General features: G+C 45.0%; 1 protein-coding gene across 2 annotated transcripts in view; it reads left to right on the top strand.

Annotated features, from left to right (window-relative positions):
* The first annotated feature begins 17,823 nt into the window (after nt 1–17,823).
* Nucleotides 17,824–23,020, top strand: part of LOC119184751 (uncharacterized) — a 77,772-nt gene continuing 72,575 nt past the window's right edge. For both annotated transcript variants that reach the window (XM_037434042.2, XM_037434041.2), the window contains exon 1: nt 17,824–18,275. In XM_037434042.2, the coding sequence (XP_037289939.2) occupies nt 18,268–18,275 (8 nt within the window). In that variant the 5' untranslated portion in view covers nt 17,824–18,267. The remainder of the gene's footprint in view (nt 18,276–23,020) is intronic.

Below are 23,020 nucleotides of genomic sequence, written 5' to 3'. Positions count from 1 at the left end.
GACCCCCCCCCCCCCCGGATGTACGCAGCATAACTGAGCTTTGGACATTTACCTCATGTTGAAACCACCTTTTATGGACGTGCTCTGACCTACAAGGGGCTCGTTGGAGCCACGTGCGCCATACGGTTACTTCGCGCTCGTAATAGGATCACGTGATAGGTGACGCCAACAAGCAGAACAAGTGTTCCACACTCACCCTCATTGCTACTAGCTGCGCGGACTAACAGACCAAGGTTTAAATGCACAGATATACTCAATAAACTGGACGAGGGGCTGCTGTGGCTTAGTTGATAGAGCATCAGACACGTTAGTAGAATGTCGCAGGTTCAGTCCCTGCCAGTGGTAAATTATAGGTTTGCTCCATTTTCTTTCACATTTACATTACAAATAATTACTAGTGATTATTAGCGCCTTCATTGTGAGTATCACTTGATTGCTGGCGGGGCACTTTACTGGAATACATTCTCTTGTGTTTCCCAAGCACGCTCACTACCTCACCGGAACAGGAATTAGCCTCCCTGGGGCTGTATCAGGCCAGCACTCCTGAAATGAACCTCCTTACTACGCCAAGGCCTTGAGGCTCCAGGATTTTCAAATGGAATTAGCTCGCATAGGATAGGCTAAACTGGAGATCAACGCGAGGAGCTTTCGTCCTGCAGTGAAATAAAACAGCCTGAGAATGATGAATGACGCTGATAATGATACTGCTAATGACATACCTTATACTCTTCTTGGTATTACTTTCTGTCAGGTCTCATTATTATTGTGCCTAACAAAGAAAAACGAACCTTCAAATTTTCACTTCTTTCCCTTATGCGGCTACTTCAGCACATGAGGCCGCCTGACTTGCAGCGACAGATATACGATCCGCAACATAAGTCTTTCCTAGAAAAACAACAACAACAACAGGCTCCAGGGAAAACAGCTTCATGTTTTGATGAAACTGTATAACTGTGTGAAAAACTAAATGGAACTCTTTCTGGGCGAGTCGGTACTTAAATTGCTTGGGTACACTTTGTGGCGCAAAACACATTTCGCGAAAAAAAAAAGAAGGAGAGCAGAAGAGAAGAAGAAGCGCCGAAGTAAAGCGGGTTAATACTGAGGTATTCCCTTATGTGCACTATGTGAGGCATAACCTCAAGAAGCGGCTTACCGCTGAGCCTTCCCGTTCATATTATTGGGTTCCCAACAAGTTGGCTCAATTGTATTCGAGTATCATACATACATGACGAGGCGAGGGGCTGCTTGAAGCAGCACACATTTTTTAGGCGCTGTGCACGAGGGATCGTATTTGAGATACCCTTAAACTGTGGCAGGTCCTACACCAGAGAAACGGAACGTTATTAATAAAAGACTGAAGAAGCATTCTAATAGCACTGGTAAGAGAGATTATGCGCTTTTTCCCGTGCATTTCAAGGCCTGCGGATATCATCCATGCTTTGCACAAGCACTCATTCTCGAAAAAAGAAAACGCAGACAGATAGCTAGAGAGTTTTGCAAACATTATTTATCAAAAAGAAAAAAAAATCTGGTTGTGTCAGCGACACATTTATAACTTAGTATTCAACATAAGTTCGCTTTCTTGATAATATGTTGCCTAGACCAAGTTACTGCACGTCATATGTTGACTGCTCACGCATTCGCGAGAATGTCTTTTTTTTTGGTACGTTTCTCAGTAACTGTTAATAAACACTTTATAATTAGCACTTCACCTCGTTTTCTTATGTTTCTCCTATTTTCACGAAATGTATTTTGTGCCACATTCAAGTGTACTTGAGCAATATTGGCTATAAATCTTCGAAAGAAATAAATGAAGCGAGTGTCGGTCGCTGGTTAACTTCTTCTCATTCAATGTTTTTAGTGAAAAAATTTATGCTACGTATATACGACTATCAACGGCAGAACAATAAAAGAACAAATATTACTGACATGTGCTTTTTCAATACTTTCACATGGATCAAAATTCACATGATCGCAAGGGACTACAGAAGATGTTTCTTAGGGCTCAAGTATCTGTCTTAAGAAAACTACCTAGTATCAAAACGTAATGAAGATCTCTTGGGTTTTACGTCCCGAAATTGCGATATGGTTATGGGGAGCGTCGCGGTGAAGGGGTCCTCAAACTTTGACCACCAGTTGTTCTTCAACGTGCACTGACATCGCACAGTACGTGAGCCTCCAGCATTCGCCTCCATCGTAGTGCGATTGCCATAGACAGAATCGAACCCGTGACTTGTGGACCAGCAGGCGAGCACCCTGTACCCGCTACACTACCATGTTCGTGGTATAAAAACATACAATGAAAACACGTGAATTACGAGCCCATTGCGTGGTACAAATGGCTTAGTAATAATTCTTTTGACTGCAGTAATTTAATAATACCCAATAATACCCTCGGCAGTGTGCAGGTAGATGTGGGCCTTCGTCAAGCTGCCTCTTTTGGAGAGCAGCTTTCACCTGCAGCTGTCCTTCATCAAACTATTGAATAATAATAATAATAATAATAATAATAATAATAATAATAATAATAATAATAATAATAATAATAATAATAATAATAATAATAATAATAATAATAATAATAATAATAATAATAATAATAATAATAATAATAATAATAATAATAATAGTAATAATAATAATAATAATAATAATAATAATAATAATAAATATTTATCTCCTTCAAAAGAGGACCTGATGTGCTTCTTTCGATGCTATTTTGATCAATACGCCAAAAAGCGAATATTTTAGAATGAGAAAAGTTAAATGGTTAAAACTCGGCTACTGGCCCGCAGGTCGCGGGTTCGAATCCCGGCTGCGGCGGCTGCATTTCCGATGGAGGCGGAAATGTTGTAGGCCCGTGTGCTCAGATTTGGGTGCACGTTAAAGAACCCCAGGTGGTCGAAATTTCCGGAGCCCTCCACTACGGCGTCTCTCATAATCATATGGTGGTTTTGGGACGTTAAACCCCACATATCAATCAATCAGTTAAATGGTTAAAAAGAAGACCGCCGCTAATGCGCATGAGCAAAAGATAAAAAAGTATTGCGCTTCGTCAGAAGACGTTCCAACATGTTTTTCCAGCTTTCGGTGTCTTCATCGGACGTCAAGGAGCAAAGGAGTTCTTCAACGTCCACTGAAGCTGTGCTACGTGCATGCGCAGTATCAAAAGCAGAGCGTAATTCCTATGTAGTACAGTGTCGCTGCAATGCTGTACAAGTCCACGAGAAGGAGAGTCATCTGTGTGACGAAAACTACGCGCAGAATCTCCTCCGGAAGCGCGTTCGCTACTAATCCCCTGCTGTTTCGTCGCACTGCGTTGAGGCGAATAAAGACAAGTTGTGAGGACGCTTTTCTTTGTTTGACAGAACGTTAATAACAACCATTGACCTGCTGCTGGTTTTCATTAGTGCTTTGACGAGTGGTGTGCTCTTTGTTCCCAGCGGCATGCAGTATCACGCCTCTATATTTCCAGCACTTGCCCTACAATGTCGCCTTCCCCGGAACATTGCTATCGGGTGTCGTCCAAGCGGCGTCTGTCGTCTTTCCAGCGTTCGACAGTCTGCGACAGCTTAATGAAAGGCGCATCACACGACCAGAGAAATGCATTTGGAGGGCACAGCGTTTGTCAGACCGGTGAATCTGGGCGCATAGACCGTATCGACGTCCGACTGTTTCGACATACGTGTCATGCAACAGTGGCGTATGCCCTCGTTGTTCGATAGTATCCTCGAATGGAATACAGTTAATATTGTTACGCGGAAATGATACTGACGGTCGGTCTCGTCAATTATGCAGAACATTGAACGCAAGTTTTGATTTGAGCAATGTCTTGTGTGTGTGTGTGTGTGTGTGTTTGTGTGTGTGTGTGTCTCTGTGTGTGTGTGTGTCTGTCTGTGTGTGCGTGCGTCCGTGCGTGTGTGTGTGTGTCTGTCTGTGTGTGCGTGTGTGTGTGTCAAAAATTGTTACACAACAATAAAACAATGACATTCACGTGGCTTGGTCTTTCTGCAAGCAGGATGTCATGAAAAAACAAACAAAAAAAAACAAAGCTAAAGGGGCCTCGCAAAGTCATAGAAAGCTTCCGCGGAGTGGTGCCGGCCGCTTGGAGAATATTAAAAGTGACATTCTTGTGACTCGCCTTGCTGACGTCTAGGGGAGCAAAATCCACACATACGTGGGTAAAAGCATGACTATTCATACACATAATGATAACTAAATCAAATTAAGGGTAATGGTGAGTTAGTTCAAGAAAACTAGGAAAACTGATAAACGCTCGCAACATTTGGGACGATGAACTATAGTGACACTTGGTTAGCGAAAGTTGAACGTCGATGTAAAGTGCTAGGTAAAAAAAAGCATACGAGTCGTCCTTGGCGAATGCTTAACACTCCAAATATCTTTTCATGTTTCTTTTTTTACGGTTGCCAATAGTGATACAGTTGGAACACATTTTAACAAAATAATGAGCGCGCTTGAAATATTTCATTAAATGAGGACGTTCACAATATCGAGGAAATGCTTTCTCGTTCCTTCGAAACCTCAAATTGTAGCGCATAGTGACAGACGAAAGATACCCAGGCATATTATTTACCGCTACCGCACGTCTGCGAGGGCAGCCCGGGAGGGCAGCCACGGTATGAATTCATTCCATGCCAGGTGGATACAGGTGAGGTAGATGGTGGCATGGAGATATAAAAAGCAGAAACGACATTTTCCTGATTATGACAACGCGTGCTGCATGTACAAGGCGCACAGCAGGGGCGGGTGGTAGCTTTAATTAAAGATCGCGTGGGTGTCTCTTTCGTACTTCATTGATGACCTGAAACGTACGAATCGAAAGTATGAACAGAGTTTCAGAAACCTTGCCGAGATTACTTGAATAAACTTCATTGCTGAGCCCATAACTATTCCCCGCTGAGAACACGGGGAATAATCAGTGCTCTTGTCGGAGACAAAATTAAGCTGCCTGTCGCAATATGCTCTTCGCACGAGCTCGTTTCGATCAGCGCTTTGTATAACTCGCGATTACATGCAGAATCATTTGAACAGCAGAAACGACATTGAGCGCATTATTTCGCCGCATACAGGCAAAATTCATTTTACGACAGTACACTACGTCACAAAAAGCCGCTGCACTGCGAGCCATATTTTGAAACATGGCACGGTGAAAATAGAGAAATGTCGGGCACTTCTTATAAAACTACAGAAAAAGTGATCAGGTTTTTCTTAGCGATGTTCATGCAGAATAAATGAAAGAAGCGAAAAACAAACACCATAATACCGTGCAGAATACCAGAGATGGTAGTGAACGAAACATAGTGGCAGGCGTCAACAAAATTGACTAGCAGCTCACGCAGTACTCTACTGATGCGTGTAACACCAGCAGAAACTCCAGTATAAAAAAATCGATTCGGAAAACATAAGATGCGAGCGTTACGAATGCATCTGCTGTTTACATGAAGGTAGCTAGAAACGACGCTCATACGAGAGTCCCGCCTGAAACCATACCGACTACAGTCAAGCAAAAAGGACCTACAGGTGCTCAAAATCTACATCTTGTTGCTCGTCACTTACTAAAGTACACTCTGCCAAACGTTAGACACCAATAACCATGGAGAGGGCGCGTTGTGCACTCTAAATTATCCTCACATTATTGGAACCGACATGTTCAAAAGGGTTGCAGGGCTTGGTACTTGGACGGGTGTTGAGCTGGGCACTATTGTGTTCTTGTTAATGTAAATGACATAACTCTTAACTCAGTCAAAGAAGAGTTATGCAACTGTCCTCCAAAATTAAATTTACCAGGCTGTTATAATATAAATATCTGTGTATATCTTTGTGCCGAAACCATGATGCGATTGTTGTGAACGAGCGTAAGCAGTGTCTGAAAACGGTTTATTGTCTGGTAAATCACTGTTTACATAGGGCTGCTGCACTTCCAATGGAGGCGAAAATGCTGTAGGCCCGTGTGCTCAGATTTGGGTGCACGTTAAAGAACACCAGGTGGTATAAATTTCTGGAGCCCTCCACTACGGCGTCTCTCAATCATATGGTGGTTTTGGGACGTTGAAACTCACATATCAATCAATAAATCTGTTTATATATGGCAGACAAGCAGTGACATGCGCAGTAGGTGACGGTCCAGGGCACGTGTACATGACGAAGCTTCTAGTTACATCTTCCTTTGTGGATTATACAAGGGGCCATCACTACCTTCTTTCAGGCTGTGGATAACGTTGTGGGGCTCTACGAATGCGGTGACTTCGACGTATTGCGTCTGCTTGTGGCCGCGGCGTATCAGGACCAGGCAGGCGAGTGAGTCTCCGGGTCAGGCTGTGGTTGCAGTTCTGCGAGATGCTCCCTGGTCTACCTCAGTTGTCCACTCGGTGTGGTTAGATTTTAGGACCTTTATTTACCTGCAGGACCGATGACCACTGATGGGAACAAGGCGTGCGGTGTTGTATACCGATACTGGAGAACCACTGAGAAGTGCCGGCTGGTGTTTGGCAGTCCTGTTGTAGAAAGTCCGTTGTTTTTCTCGCATTTCTTGAAGACTGTTGCGAATGGACTCTGGTGGCACGATCTGAGATACCAGGTGCTGAGGATGGACAGGCAGTCGAGTTTTGGTTTGTCGTCCCATAAATCGCTGGACGGGTGACTTCAGGCGTTCATCCCTACGCATATTTTTCCTCTCCAGGTGAGCACTGTAAAAATTAAACGTTGCAAAAGGAGCTTTCTTTAGCAACTTTTTCGCCTCTTCCACTGCCAGTTCCGCCATGCCGTAACCACGGGAGTTATGTGGATGATTTTTAGCTGTGCGAGAAAGAAGCGGAAGCAAGCACTGTTGAAAGGTTGTCCATTATCACTGCACAACTTTGTCGGAATGCCATGTGTCGCGAAAACAAGCATGCACGCATTGTTTACAGCTTCAGATCTAGATTGCTGTAGGTGTTGAATTTCGAAAAAGAATGAGTAGAAGTCAACTAGAATTAAGTATGTCTGTTCAGTGTGCTATCAGATATTAAGGCCTACGACTTGCCACGGTAGGCTTAGTATATCGTGGCTCAGCATTGGTAGACAGGTGTTTCTGCCTTTGTACTTATGGCAAGCTGTACACGACTTAGCTAGGACTGAAATGTCCGTGTTAATTCCCGTCCAAAACATTAGCTGTCTGGCTCTCATCATTTTTTCTTCCCCTTCGTGGGCGGCATGTAGTAAGCGAAGGACTTCCGGTCGCTTGGCTCGAAGAATGACGATTTTATTGATCCTGAGCAGCAGGCCATCCTCGACGTGTGCCAGTAATGGCGCACGTCGAGGGCTGTTAGTCCTTCGTTTCTGGTGGTTCCGTGCTTGCGTAGGTGCGAAGTTCAGTCATGGCAGCATTTGTTGGTTTCGTTGCGAATTTTTCTAGCTGTTGATCTGACATGAGAAGAAAAAAACTAATGCTGACATGAAATTACTCTGTCTCATCCTTGAGACGAGTAGGACTTGGGAATCGAGAAAGTGTGTCGGCTAGGTAGAGCTCCTTTCCTGCAAGGTGTATAAGTCACTTTGATTGGGAACCTCTGTAAAACAAGCCTTATGCGTTGCAAGCTCAGTGGGCACTCACACAGTGGTTTTTAAAATATGTGCTCTAATGGTCTGATCAGACTCGATGATAATTCAGACCGCTCAAAGATATAATCATAAAATTTTGTACAGTCGTGAACAATGGCGACCGTTTCTTTTTCGATTTGCGCGTATCGCTGCTTTGTTTCTGTTAGCGAACGCGATGAATAGGGTATCGGTTGCCGATCCTGGAGAAAAACAGCTCCTACACCAAAATGACTGGCGTCTACTGACGATGCCACAGGTTTTCCTTGGTTAATATACGCAAATACAGGAGCCCGGGTGAGTGTTTCTCGAATTTGGCGAAAGCTGTCTTCTTGCTGGTCTGCCCAGACCCATGAAACGTCTTTTTTCAAAAGATGGCGTAGCAGTGCAGACAAGGTGACATGCTCGAGACAAAGTGCGCCACGAAGTTTATGATGCCGAGAAAAATTTTGAGTTCCTTACGGGTTCGCAGAGGGGGCAATCCCATGATGTCTTCCACTCTGCTGGGGTTCAGGCACATCCCTTCTTTAGTGAGAACGTGGGCTATGTAGTGGACTCCAGGCTGCGGGAAATAGCACTTTTTCTTATTTAGTTTCAGGTTGTGTTGTATGCATCTCTCCAGCAAGGCGAACAAATTGTTGTCGTGCTGCTCTCACGATTCTCACCAAACAAGTATGTCGTCCATTACGGCAGCAACGCCCTCCAGGCTTCAAGTATTTTGTGCGTCACACGCTAAAAAATTTCTGGGCCGGAAGATATGCGGCATGTGCAGAAACATGTATCGACCGTAGGGCGTGCTCATTGTGCATAGGCAGGAGCTCGGCTCGTTTAACTTTATCTGCCAGAATCCCGATGACACGTCTAAAGTGGAAAAGATTGTTCTCCTTGTAGTAGTGGCTAAATATTTTCCAAGGTCAGCATGTGATAACGCTCTCTGAGAATATCCTTGTTGAACTCTGATGGGTATAAGCAAATGCGCAGCTTATCTTTTTTTACTATCACAACCATGTGGCTTGACCAGGGGGTAGGTTCTGTTACCTTAGCATTGACTCCGCCTTGTCTAGTTCCGCTCTGACACATTCTTGAAGGGCAACGGCGATGCGCCTTACAAACTTAATGGTGTCTTGAGCTTCAGGCTTCAACTTCATGGGGTAGGCGATGTCCTTTATTTCTCCCAGACCCTGAAAAACATCTTCAAAGCCTTTGATTAGTACTTCAGGTTCTGAGGCGTTCACCAAGTTTATGTGGCAAATGAGGCCTTAAACCCTCGGCAACCTTGCCGCTTTTGTTACCTTATCGCTTTTGTTGCACTAGCTATGTTGAGCTCAATCCTTTGCAATGCCTTTTCCTTGTGCCCAAAGAGCAACCGTAGCCTAGAGGAGCAAATTTGTATTGGCTGTGTGTCCTTATTCTCTTTAGCGTAGACTCGAGCATGACGCAGCAGTTGGCTCCGGTATCAATCTTACACCTTATGGTGACCCCTGTGACATCTAGGGTGGCAGACTAGGGGTGAAGCTTATCAAGTGCGTTTACTTGCAACATTTGTGGAAATATTCTTGTTCCTCTACCGCCTCGACCTGCTGTATTATGCGTCCTTGGCTTCTCTGTGTTACTTGCGGTTTACGACACACGGGGGTGCAGTGGTTTTGGCCACCACATTTGTTACAGCGCTTGCCTTGAGCAGGACACCTTGCTTTTTCGTGTTCCGATAGGCCACAGCTTCCACAAGTCTTGACAGTGGTTGCCGCCTTCAAAGAATGTACACTACTCTCATCTGCTGTGCTCGCCGATACCTCCTAGATTCAGTCAAAACAATGTAGCCCTTGCTCTTTGGCCCAGCAAATTTCAACAGCTTTGGCATACGAAAGATTTTTCGCCAAAAGTTCCTGCTGTAAGCTTTTATTTCTGATTTATAGAATAATTCGACTGCGCAACAGTGTTTCTTCTAGTTCTCCGAATTCACATTGACGTGCCAGGGTTCCAAGATTTATTAACCACTCGTTGAAACTTTCGCACTCTCGCTGGTCCCGGGAGCCAAAACAAAATTCGTTGAACGTGAGATTCGTCGCTGGTTTGTAGTGGACTTCAAACTTTTGAATGAGCTTGTCTACGTTTTGCTTCTCATCCTCATTCAAACTTGAGGTTATAGTACGCTCACCTTCCTTCTTCGCCAATTATTACAAGGAAAGTCCACCGGAACTTCCTTAGCCTGTTGCTTCCATCCGGTAACCGTAGAATACAGTGAAAACTCACTTTTCTATGTAGTCCAATTGTGAAAGACGTCACCAGTAGTGTCGAGTGGCCTTGGTGGTGGAAGTAGCGTCGATGCCATACTTCGTTGCCTACTGGGCTCTACTTGGATTATGTGGGAGACGGGGGTGTACTTTGATGAAAGGGCAAGCGAAACGCATCGCACCCCACTTCCGACACCATGTGAACGAGCGTAAGCAGTGTCTGAAAGGCGTTTATTGTCTGGTAAATCACTGTTTATATAAGACAGACAGACAGACAAGCTGTGACATGATCAGTAGGTGACTGTCTAGGGCACATGTACATAAAGAAGCGTCTAGTTACAATTAGGAAAGGCACACCGTAATATGGGGCTCTGGAAGTTTTAACCATCTGGTGTTCTTTAACGTGTGCTATCATCGCACACTACTCGGGCCTCTGGCATTTCGCCTGTACCGAAAGACGGCCGCCGTGAGGAAAAAACCCTTGGCCATCAGGCAAGCATGCAGCCGAGAATTCGTCCGGTTCCATCGCAAAAAACTGGCTTTTCCCTAACAATGAATCAACTCAGAGACTGTGCCTTTTCAACTAGCCTTAATAGTTTAGAAGTTTGCCGTGAAGTTTAGAACTGCATTTATTTTTTAGTATCCTTTCGTCATAACAGCCTGGTTTTTACGCAATTCGGGAATTTTAAACTATACAAAACAATCAGTACTCGTTTCGATTGTTCCTGCTTAGTGTTTTAGGTAGCACTATGGTTGACGAATGCTTTTATTAAGGTTAAAGTCTTTAATGTATCATGCTAGTTAAGTTTTCCTTCTTGCTCGTTGATCTCCTTGATGTGGATTGAAGTCCCGTCATGGAGATGATCAGCGTCGATGAAGCAGGAGGCAGGTTGGAGGTAATGAAAACTTGAAGGTATATTACAGCGAAATATTTACAGTCATATGTACATCTTGCCGAAGCACACTCATGATAACACAGACATCAACAGCGTCTTATTTTTCTACTTAACTTTGCTTGAGTTAGAGCCTAGAACACTGTTACTACATACAACGTACTTAGTCTCACTGTTCGACCACCAAGTGGTTACGGCTAAGACAAAAGTTGCATCGTACGGAGTCGTACTGATCTATCAGTTAAGTGATTGCAGCCTCGACTGAAGAGAAACGGATTCCCTCCAGTCTTAAGCATCTTGCGGTAACAAAGAAAAAAGGGGAGGTGGCCACTGCTGGTCCGCCTCAACATTCTCTCATCCAATCTGTTTCCACTCAGATTAAGTCACTCCCTACTGGGCTGACCTTACTTTCGACAGCAGCGCTTCTACAGTTTAAACAGGCGTTTTGGTACTCTTTCCCATCATGTCTCTCTCTCTCTCCACCTCCCACGCGCTCAGGAATTCTCTCGCTCGGGAGATATCGGCATTGTAGACCCGGTACATTCATGCCTTTTCCCACACCCAGCGAGCCGAGACGAACCTCAAAGCCGGAAGTTAAATGATCGCGCGCGAAACGTTATTGCCCCCGCAGGTGGCAATCGGCCTTTGACTTTCTCCGCTTTCCTTGTGTTCGGGTCGTGCATCGCTGCGACTTTGAGCCGATCGCCAGGGCAGAGCGTGTCGCCTACTCCCACTGAGCTCGCGCCCGGCAGCGGAGGCAGGACGGGGTCGCTTAATCCCAGTGTGCGTTTGCCCCCGGCAGCGGCGACTTGTCCCTAAACCACAAACATTCCAAGCCGGTTGGCCTAGCGGGTTCGTTTCACATTGTGTGTTTGTCCCCGGCAGCGGAGAAAACGGACGTAGTTTGCATTCCAGAGGATAAGTGGTGTACAGTTACACGGGCATACCAAGAGAGAGTCGAGAAAGAAGCTTTGTATAACGTAGCTTCCCGCGCTGTCGTCCCATGCTCAAAGGAAGCAATTTGCGACCTTGCCGAGAGAGATCCGAGAAAGAAGCTTTGAATAACGTAGCTTCTGGTGCTGTCCCATCCGCACGATCAACTTATGAGCGGCAAAACACAACACGTCCCCCCTAAAGAGTATACTGGGCTGTCTTACGCTCAGTGATACGATAAAGCACTGCCGCGATTAAGTCACTGGATTTTCTAACCACACAACAGTTGTACACAAGCATCAAACACAATTGCAAGTCAACACTACAGGAGAATACACTAAACGAAAACAAATACATGCTAAACAATCAAGTACAGCATTGCTGCTTCAAGCAGTGAGATCACTAGTGTCTGTTTCTTGAATTGTCAATCACACAGTCCACAATATACAGCAGCACGTGGGCAGGAACAATCACGTCCCCCCCAGTTGGCATGGCACTGTTATTCTGATGGCTTCCATGAACTATTCTGAAGCCTAGATAACGCATCCGCATTACCGTTACATACTCCCTTCCGATGTTGTACCGACACATGATATCGCTGTAAAGCCAGCGCCCATCTTGTTAATTTCGCCCCGTGCGGAGTCGAAGTTGTAAGGTACGACAGCGGATTGTGGTCGGAAACGACGTTTACTATGGCACCGAAAAGCCAGTAGTCAAACTTCTTTAAGGCCCATATTATTGCGAACGCTTCCCTCTCAATTGTCGACCAACGCATCTGGGTCGGTGAGAAGCGGTGGCTTGCAAAGGCAATAGACTTCTCTTCTCCCTCGGCTGACATTTGTGCCAAACATGCTCCCGCCGCCGTAGATGATGCGTCTGTGAAAAGCCAGTAGGGCTGAGATGGCTCAGGGGTGTTTAGCGCCACGGCCTCGCACAAAGATCGTTTGAGAGTCTCAAATGCCGCCCGAGCTTCCTCCGGCCAGGGTATCTTATTAGGTACCGCTTTCTTTGTTAACAGTGTGAGCGGGCGCAGTCGTTGATCTCCTTGATGTGGATTGAAGTCCCGTCAAGGAGATGATCGGCGTCGATGAAGCAGGAGGCAGGTTGAAGGTAATGAAAACTTGAAGGTATATTACAGCGAAATATTTACAGTCATATGTACATCTTGCCGAAGCACACTCATCATAACACAGACATCAACAGCGTCTTATTCTTCTATTTACCTTTGCTTAAGTTAGAGCCCAGAACACTGTTACTACATACAACGTACTTAGTCTCACTGTTCGACCACCAAGTGGTTACGGCCCAGACAAAAGTTGCATCGTACGGAGTCGTACTGATCTATCAGTTAAGTGATTGCAGCCTCGACTGAAGAGAAACAGATTCCCTCCAGTCTTAAGCATCTTTCGGTAACAAAGAAAAAGGGGAGGTGGCCACTGCTGGTCCGCCTCAACATTCTCTCATCCAATCTGTTTCCACTCAGATTAAGTCACTCCCTACTGGGCTGACCTTACTCTCGACAGCAGCGCTTCTACAGTTTAAACAGGCGTTTTGGTACTCTTTCCCATCATGTCTCTCTCTCTCCACGTCCCACGTGCTCAGGAATTCTCTCGCTCAGGAGATATCGGCATTGTAGACCCGGTACATTCATGCCTTTTCCCACACCCAGCGAGCCGAGACGAACCTCAAAGCCGGAAGTTAAATGATCGCGCGCGGAACCTTATTGCCCCCGCAGGTAGCAAGCGGCCTTTGACTTTCTCCGCTTTCCTTGTGTTCGGGTCGTGCATCGCTGCGACTTTGAGCCGATCGCCAGGGCAGAGCGTGTCGCCTACTTCCACTGAGCTCGCGCCCGGCAGCGGAGGCAGGGCGGGGTCGCTTTATCCCATCGTGCGTTTGCCCCCGGCAGCGGCGACTTGTCTCTAAACCACAAACATTCCAAGCCGGTTGGCAGAGCGGGTTTGTTTCACATTGTGTGTTTGTCCCCGGCAGCGGAGGAGACGGACGTAGTTTGCATTCCAGAGGATAAGTGGTGTACAGTTACACGGGCATACCGAGAGAGAGTCGAGAAAGAAGCTTTGTATAACGTAGCTTCCCGCGCTGTCGTCCCATGCTCAAAGGAAGCAATTTGCGACCTTGCCGGGAGAGATCCGAGAAAGAAGCTTTGAATAACGTAGCTTCTGGTGCTGTTCCATCCGCACGATCAACTTATGAGCGGCAAGGCACAACAATGCTCATGTCCATCCGTCCGTCCATTCAACCATGCCCGGGCATGGTGCCAGGTGGCCGCCGGGACGCGCCAACGGACGCCGGTCACGTCGGTATCGCCTCGCGCCGGACTTAAGAGCCCTCGCGCTTTGCTTGCGTAGCGTCGCGCTGTGCTCAGCGTGCCCCCTTTTGCACGAAGGGAGTCACGCGCAGCGTGTTACATTCTGATCGGCCCCATCTCCATGCGCACAGGCTTCGTTCGCCGAGCACGCTTTGACATTTACAAAGTGCCGTTAAATTTTATTTGGGCAGTTGCAGTTGTTTATTTATTTATTTATTGGTACCTCAAGGGTCCTTAGGGACATTACTGGAGGGGTGGGCATCATAAGTAAAGAGAAAACTATAAACAATATAACAATGAACATCAATAAGTCTAAAATACAAAATGTAGATACAAATGGCGGCAATAAAAATAAGACATTCCATTTCACAAAGGCAAATCCAAAGGCATCAATTCATTTATGTTCGATAGTATATCTGAAGCGTGTTGCATCACGGACAAGTGCAACATCTTTTGGAAGGCCATTCCAGTCTCGGGCACTTCTGACGAAGAATTACTGATGGAACGCAGTGGTGCGGGTACGGGGTGGAATTACTGCGTTCAGGTGGCTTGTTCGGGATGTACGATGAGTCAGTCGAATCAACCGACTGTCACGAGGCGTGGTGTGAAAGATTCTGTGTTAGAGGTAAAGGCGTCAGATGCGGCGACGAGAGGCAAGGAACACCAGCTCCAGCTTAGACGTTAGAGACGAAAGGCTTGCGTGATACGAGTACTCAGAAAGGATAAATCTGGTGGAACGGTTCTGGACTGATTGGAGAGCTTTAGTGAGATTAGATTGGTGGGCGTCAAAGATAGCAGAGGCATATTCAAGTTTAGGTCGCACGAGCGTTATGTATGCAAGTAATCTTACATGTGACTGAGCCATGAAAAGGTTTCGGCGAAGGTAACCAAACATTTTGTTCGCTGAATTGATAATGTGGGTTATATGATCCGTCCAAGATAAGTCGTGAGACAGGTAAGCCCTAGGTACTTGAAGGAATGCACATTAGCTATAATTCTGTTATTATTCTTATACACGGAGGGTGCATAGTTGGGTCGACGATGAAATGAAATGTTCACGGTCTTACTGGTGTTCAGTGACATGAGCCACGTGGTACACGAGTCTTGAATACGAAGGAGGTCTTCCTGAAGAGTACAAACGTCGGAAGAGTTATTGATAGGGCGGTACACGACGCAATCATCTGCAAAAAGACGTATTTCAGAGGTTACAGTAGATGGCAGGTCGTTGATGTAGATTAGGAAGAGAAGCGGCCCTATAGAACAGTGCCTTCAGCCACGCCAGACAGAACGGGTGAAGTGGATGATGTGTAGTTAGCGTATACGAACTGTTTCCGGTTGGTTAAGAAACACTCAATCCAATTGCGAACAAGCGGATGAATGTTTAGGCGCGACAATTTCAACAAAAGACGAGAGTGAGAAACCTTATCGAGGGCCTTTTCAAAATCTAAGAATAGAGCATCGGTTGGAATGTTACTGTCTAAGTTTGAATGAATGTCCTGAGGGAACAGAGCAAGTTGAGATTCGCATCAGTGACCCTTCCTGAAACCATGTTGATTTGGATGAAAGAAGTTCACCGAGCTTAGGAAATGAGCAACTTGAGAGTAGATGACGTGTTCCATGATCTTGGAGCATATGCTGATAGTGATTGATAGTGATGATAGTGATTGATAGAGTTGTGATTGATATTCAGAGCAGTCTGCGAATGACAATTGAGAAGCCAAGGTAAAAATGTTTTTTTTGTTTGCTGTGTGCTCGAAGAGTAATCGTCGTGATTCGAGTTGTAGTGTAAGCGCAGCGTCAGGTTATTCCGTATTAACGTGATAGCGTTAGAGACCTTGTTTCGCAAAAATTGTGGCGTCGGCGTTGGTGTCAGCCTCGGCGTCGTTTGTTGAGAGTGAAAAACGATTTGGTGCGTGACTAAACAAATGAGAGAGACACAGATAAAATAAACAATAAAAATTCTGGGTCCAAGTGCACAACGAATGCCGGTGGCTTGCGTGGTAGGCGGGTGTTTTACCACACAGCCACGCGTCTGCTTGTCAATGCAGTGAAAATAACTTACTCTTCTTGGAAATGCAGTGAAATTAACTTTCATGCTTTAGCGAACACACGCGTCCTCTATACATGGTTCACAAGAAAACATGAAATATTGCAGTACTATTGCGGGGTACAAGCGTCAATTACTATCGGGCGTCAGAACATGTGATTCTCATAACGACTTCATGGTTTGAAGCTGGTCACCCACTACAAAAGGCACACACGTTACTGCGCGCCTACCCGTAAGGCCACATAGTGGGTGCTTGGCAAGTTCGAAGAAATTTTATTCCCTAAGTGTTTGATGTACGCACTAGGGACAGGATATCGCTATCGCGTTCAACTCTTAAAGATAAAGCTTAAGGGTCCCCTAATATTTATACAATATTCAATCACTGCACTGGCTGAACATTCCATTTAAGGCGGTTGGGTTAACGAGCTTGTTTCGTAGAAATTCCGGTGTTGGTGTTGTTGTTATTGTGTGAAAAATCAGCATTGTCCGTAGATCACAATTCGAGAAAGAGGCCAATAAATAATTACTAAAGCATGTTAGGCTGTAATCAAAATTTAACTAAGGACGTCTGCGTAGAAAACCGGTGTTCTACCACAGAGCCACACCAATACTTGAAAGTGTTTCGGGGGCAAGCCTTACTAATGTCAGGAAACTCTATGACGCGTGAGGTGATTCGTGGCAGACGCGTAACATGTGAATACCGCAACAAGTTGGTGGTTTTAAAGCCCTATCACTACAAAGTGCTCAGGCATAACTAATCACTATGATCAACAGGAACAGCACCAAGAAAGCGTGCAGGTGCGCTGGTGTACGTGTTGCCTTACGGACGCCTACTTGACCAATTCGGTAATGGTATAGAGAGATGGTGGAGTAGGCACTTTGCCAAGGCACCGTATAGGCGTTCTCAGATTCCTTGAAATGACCAAAGTTGCATGCATGTTGCTTTCTTTAGAAAAACAGAGAGCTGATCGAGCTAGTTCGTGCGTATTTATTATAAAAAGAGAGGGCGTGGAAACACGAACCCAAGAAGGAAATCAAGACGTCACAAACGCCTACTAAGAACTGAAAATGGTCACGATGGCGAAAAAAAAAAGACGCGAACACTTCTCTGCACATGCTCATGATGCGAACGAACTTAACCCGGCACGCGTTTTTTTTTCTTGTGGTGCTGTTGAGATGTCGACCGAGAAGTAAAGTGAGCCTCGCGATTGAGAAGGCAGTGTGAATGAGGCCCGATACACTTTTCTGTTCTGCTTTTAAAGGCAAATCTCAAGAGTCCTCCGAATTTCTAGCACACGGAATGTAAGTTAGTACGTGTTGATCAAGTGCGAAGAGAGAAGCACGTGTGTTCGCCACCCATCCTGCACCGGGTCGGGCCATGTTGTTGCTGGTTGTCTCACCGCACGTGTTTTCAGGACCGAGTGCGCACGTACCCCGCGGCCGCGTCGGGTCATGGAGCCGTCACCGGCCGACAGCGTGGCCGCCATTCTAGCTACAGCCTCTGCGACGAGAATTTCGGGTAGCAGCCCGAGTCTCGAGGAGAGAAAAACCCGTGGCCCGCTGGTGGTGGAGAGAGAGAGCTCCGACGGGCGCACCTAAAAATAGAGTCCGCGTTACGGTGCTTCTAGCCGGGGCAAGCCGCAACCGGCACCCGAGCCGACCATTTCTCCTGGACCCGCGCGAACCTCGTCTGTCGGTCGGCAAGACAGAAGAAAGAAGCTCTCGCGTCCTCCGCTGCGAACGCCTTTGTGCACCCACCACCCGCGGCTGCTGTGGCAGGGAGACGCCCGAAGAAGCCGACCTCCTCGCCACACTCCTGTCCCATCCTCCGTGCTACCTTGATCACATCCCTACACCTCTCTCACACACGACCCACCCTCGCACCCACGCCATCTTTTTCGCAGTTCGGTCAGGGTCTTGGGTGAATCTGAGAAGGTTGCGAACCCGGGGGGGCCAGGACAGCGAGACCCGCTGCTACGCCTCAGCAAGAAAGTGCAGCGGTGGCTTCTCTTCGACAGAAGCTCGGTACAAGAAACGGAACAGCTTCGCCCTTATTCTCCGGGACTCACTGCCGTCCTGTGCGAGTCTCCTGAATCATCGTTATTGCAGCGAGAACTGAAAAACGTGCCTCTACAGATGTTCTCGTCCACCGATTGGCTATCAAGGCATCTCTGAGTCATAACAAGTGGAGCGGCACTTTTTCGGGACGCCACTGTCCGGAGATCTTCGAAAGCAAAGATGTCGTGGTAAGTGATCTGCGTGTGGCGAAACGTACAAACCGCACAATTACTTATTCTTCCTGGGAGGTTCGTACTAATTTTGGCTATACGGTCATAGCTGATGTTTTGATACGTATTAGTTTTGCGATAAGCTAATGCGTATCAACATGCGTCTTAGGTTCCTCAAACTTGAACTAGACAAAAAAAAAAGATATGCCGGGACGTACACATGGCCTACCCTAAATGAGAATCTGAACTTAACTTTTCATCATCTAACTAGAAGTTTCGCAAGTCGATATGTGTTCCTCTCATTCTGAAAGTAGTTTTGAAATGATAGACCGTTTCCCCAAAGTCATCTTTTATCAAACGCTCTGAAAAGTTCTCCTTTGTTGAGCGTTTTTGTTTTATTTCGTGTTTGTATCTGCTAGTCGGCTTGCGCTCATTATTCTTCACATTCAGGATAGGAAAGAAACAAGCGTGGTCAGCTATACTTTTTATAAGGAAGTATATAATAAAGCGAGATGTACAAAACCTTTAAAATGATTGGATAGGTTAAAAATGGTACATGATTAGGAATTCACGGATCACAGTGTCGGTTTCTAGTACACACGCATTTCTTTTCGGGCCACTGCAGTGCATTTTTCGAACGCGAACGTCCGTCAGTTATACTCGCCGATATATTCTTTCTTGGCACTTGTTTGTTCTCGTTGCATTATGATGTCGCCAGGGCAGCGTTAAAAGCAATTAAAGAAGCATAACCAATTTAGGGTCTCCTTTGGTAGTATTACTATAGCTCCTGCCAAAAATAAAGTTAGCACTCCTAACTTTTTTTTAAGCTGAAGCCAAACGGGAAACGCCATCTTCTTTGTCTTACGGTGAAAGATCCATCTTGGAAGCTCTGACGTATGGCAAAGAGCCAGGAGAAATCAGGGGCAGAAAAGTGTCTATCTGCGTTGCTGTCACAAGTGTGAGCAAGAGTAGTGGCGAATGATGAAATATGAACAGCTAATTGATCACCCGCGAAAATAAAAGAAAAAAAACAAGAAAAACAGGCAAGACTATAATAAGACGAGCTGAATTTTGACAAAAGTTTATCTCTGATATCTTAAACACTGGATGACGCTCCAAGTGATGCCAGGCTGACTGTAATCCAACCATTCCACCGGTGACACCCCTAACACTAGCCCGAAAACAAAACCCACTTCAATGTGACATGCAGAGCCGCATCACCCGAGTGCCGCAGTCTACGTCAGCGTTTTCCGCCGGCACACAAAGTTTCGAGCGTCCATAGAAAAGTGGCTTACCATGCTCTTACGAAACTTAACTCTGAACACTAAACATGATTTCGTAAACCAGAGTCGAAAACACAAAGGACCAAGAAGCGCCACGTGTGAACAAAGTTGTGGCAAAAATCTAATATATACGTGCACGTGCCTCCCAAGTTCTCCACTACTATAGAGCCCTGCGTGGGTGCTCCTGTCAAACGTCAACATTTCTACGCGTTTGGGAAGCTACCTTGTTTAATAAAAATGACCGGATGTTTCAAAAGCGGTCTTCAATACCAGTTTGATTACTTCAATATCATGTGTGAAAAATTTAACATAGACATTTGCTGATATTATTATTACGGGAAGAGATTTCTGCGGCACCGTGCTGCTGATTTTCATGATCATTACACGTGTGACGGGGCGCTTAAATTGGGGAAAAAAATTTGGCCATTGTCTGCGGAATGCCGACTCCATTCGTGTCTAAAAAGCGCAGGTGAAGACTGCAAAAAAAAAAAATAGAACTCGCATATATTTTTTCCACCGTATACGGACAACTATACTCCATAAAAAATCGGAAAATCAAATTCACGTTGCGGTGGCCGCATTTCGACCGGGATCAAGATGCTATAGGCCCGTGTGGTTTCATTTAGGGGCATGCTACAAAACTCTAGGTAATCAAAAATTTCGGAACCCTTCACTACGGTTCGAAAAAAAGACCAAAGAAGAAAGAAATAATATCACAATAGCAATCACAACTTCAGTTGCCTTGGCCCACTGGTATGCTCCAATCATTTGCATTGAAAGTGATGAGGAAGCCTTTTAGAAACACACTGTGATTATCCTTGGCCGTCTTTTGGAGCATATTTGATGATCGCTTTTAAGTGCGGAACACTTTAAGGGGCCGAGCTGTTGCATGCGGTCGTCGCCGCTTAGTGTAACGCGGGCAAAACTTCAACATCGGCAGCTGTGGCATATGGAGCGTGCTCGTGCCAACGAGGAATCTTCTTCCTCATGTTATTACAGCGCTTTGATCAAGATTTTAACGCGTCTTCTTTCTGTTGTTTTTTGAACGCCTTGATTATGATATAAGGTGCGGATATTACTTCTAAGGCTAAAGAAACACGACAACACAAGTCGCTTATAAAAGTAGAATGACAAAGCAATCGAGAAATAAAAAGAGAGTGAAAAAATATAAATTAAAATCGAAGTAACGAGAAACAACACAGAAAAAAAAATTAGCAGATCTCACGTACAGTGGGAATCGATGATATGCAAAGAACGAAGGAGGAAGGTATATATGTCAATGTAAAATTAGCCCAACGTTACGAAGCCGGTGGACGTAGTACACAGTAACCACAATTAGAAATGTTATTAGCAGTGACGAATCTAGTTAAAATGCAAGCATGTTGTTTAAGGTCACGTAGCGATGGCACCACTAGTGCTTGCAATACCAGGACTAGCAGAGGTAGGCATGTAAATTATGCCTTACATGACATCTGTGGCGCCCTATGAGTATAGCATGTAGTCATGCTTTACATCACCCGCATGTCATGAATATCATGTTTGGACGAGTCATTTACCTTCATCGTCTATTCACGTGACGTAATACCAAGTTTGGTATTTGTGAAGATAGCGAAACGGTCATGAGCGCGTCATGAGCGTTCATGTAGTCATGTTTGACATGACAGGCATGTCACGATTATCATGTTTGGACGTGTCATTTATCTTCGTCATCTATGCACATATTGTAATACCGAATTTGGTATATGTGAAGCTAGCAAAACGACCTCGAGCGCACCATGAGTGTGGCGTGTAGTCATGGCTCATGACTAACATGACATGCATGTAATGATTTCCACGACAAGGCCTGTCGCGTACGTTCGTCAATACCATATCAGTTTTGCAGCATGTCATGTGGACAAAACCACTGCAAGAGCAGCAAGACCTTAACACATAAATCATTACATTCATGACTTCTTGACATGTCATGATTTTCTTGTTATGACTAATGATTTACGCTCGTCATACGGTGATGTTATGCCATACTAATTTTGACATAGATGCCATTATCAAAACGGACAGGACCACTAAATGTCGTAGGTGCATAGATAGATAGATAGATAGATAGATAGATAGATAGATAGATAGATAGATAGATAGATAGATAGATAGATAGATAAATAGATAGATAGATAGATAGATAGATGCTCCGCATTTAAAAAAATTGGAAAAGAGAACAGAAAAGAAAGAGAGCAGTAAACAAAGCGAAAAGCAAAGTTCTGCCCTTGCATCAGTTTTGGCACCACTTGGGCTAAGCTGCCTCTTTATTTCGCATATGACATACAAACAATGAACTTTCCTTTCTGGAAATATTTTGCACTGTGAGCGCTGTGCCAGTAGCCTCTCACATGCATTAGATTTCATTTCATGCATTTCACATGACAATGCCTTCTTATCTTACTCTATTTTTAGACAGTGCTCCCACGCTTTCAGTCGCACAAACAATATGCGACGCGCGTGGCGGTTTTATTAATTTGGACTTCATTCAGAACGTAACGGCGATGCTAACGGGGAAATATACCCGGGGTACCCTTCTTTATATACCGTTGCAATAAAGCTAAGTAAAGAATATATTTTATCTTATATTATTTCGCGAAGATGACCACTCAGTGACTTCCTGATCGTGACAAAAAGGACATGCTTGTTTCCGAAATGCTAACGATTCTCCGGTTGCTTATTTGCAATACCTTTACAACATGAACAGGGGATGTTAATTTTTGTGTAACATCTTGGCTTTGATAACACTTGTACAATTCTGAGAGCTCATTGCTTACTTGTAACAAGATAAGTAAAGGTAGCGAGGCGGGACCATGAGGGTTTTCTGATCAAATGCTTTCATGGCCATAAGCTTTCTCATTATTTGTGAAGTAACGACATATTTTTCTGCTTGCTTACTTCCTGGGATAGACTGCGAAATGTTTTTCAATTCAATTGATCTTTATTGAACATGCATATCTAATATGTTTCATGAATGGACATAAAGCCTCAAAGTGGAATGAGCCACATGTGCTGCTAAGGTGCACTGAACCAATCCGTATACCGGAACATGAAATAAAGTGGTATGAATTGTGTATCTGTATATACACGAGAAAAAAATCGGTATACATAGAAATTTCAAAACTGCACATGGCTGCGAAAGAGTGCAAAACGAGAAAGAAATATGTTCATAATGAAGATCCATAAATATACTATGATACCTTCACTACATCACACATGAAAGAAATAAAAAGAATTAATCTATTGAACTAAAAGATGACACGTTGTATGCTTATTCGTATATGCTTCCTAGCACATTCGGAAACGTCAAACCTGCGTTCGCACCGCTGGTTCGTACCAATGTTTGGATGCTCTTTTAGCAATCCTAGTAATCTGTACATTTGTGCTTGACTTGCAAAGGTCAGGTGACATTTGTCAATTTTTTCTACCTCGGGATGGCGCGTGTTG

This window comes from Rhipicephalus microplus, chromosome X (genome assembly GCF_043290135.1).
Source record: "Rhipicephalus microplus isolate Deutch F79 chromosome X, USDA_Rmic, whole genome shotgun sequence".
Lineage (NCBI taxonomy): Eukaryota > Metazoa > Arthropoda > Arachnida > Ixodida > Ixodidae > Rhipicephalus > Rhipicephalus microplus.
This window is presented reverse-complemented; position numbering and strand designations above follow the sequence as displayed.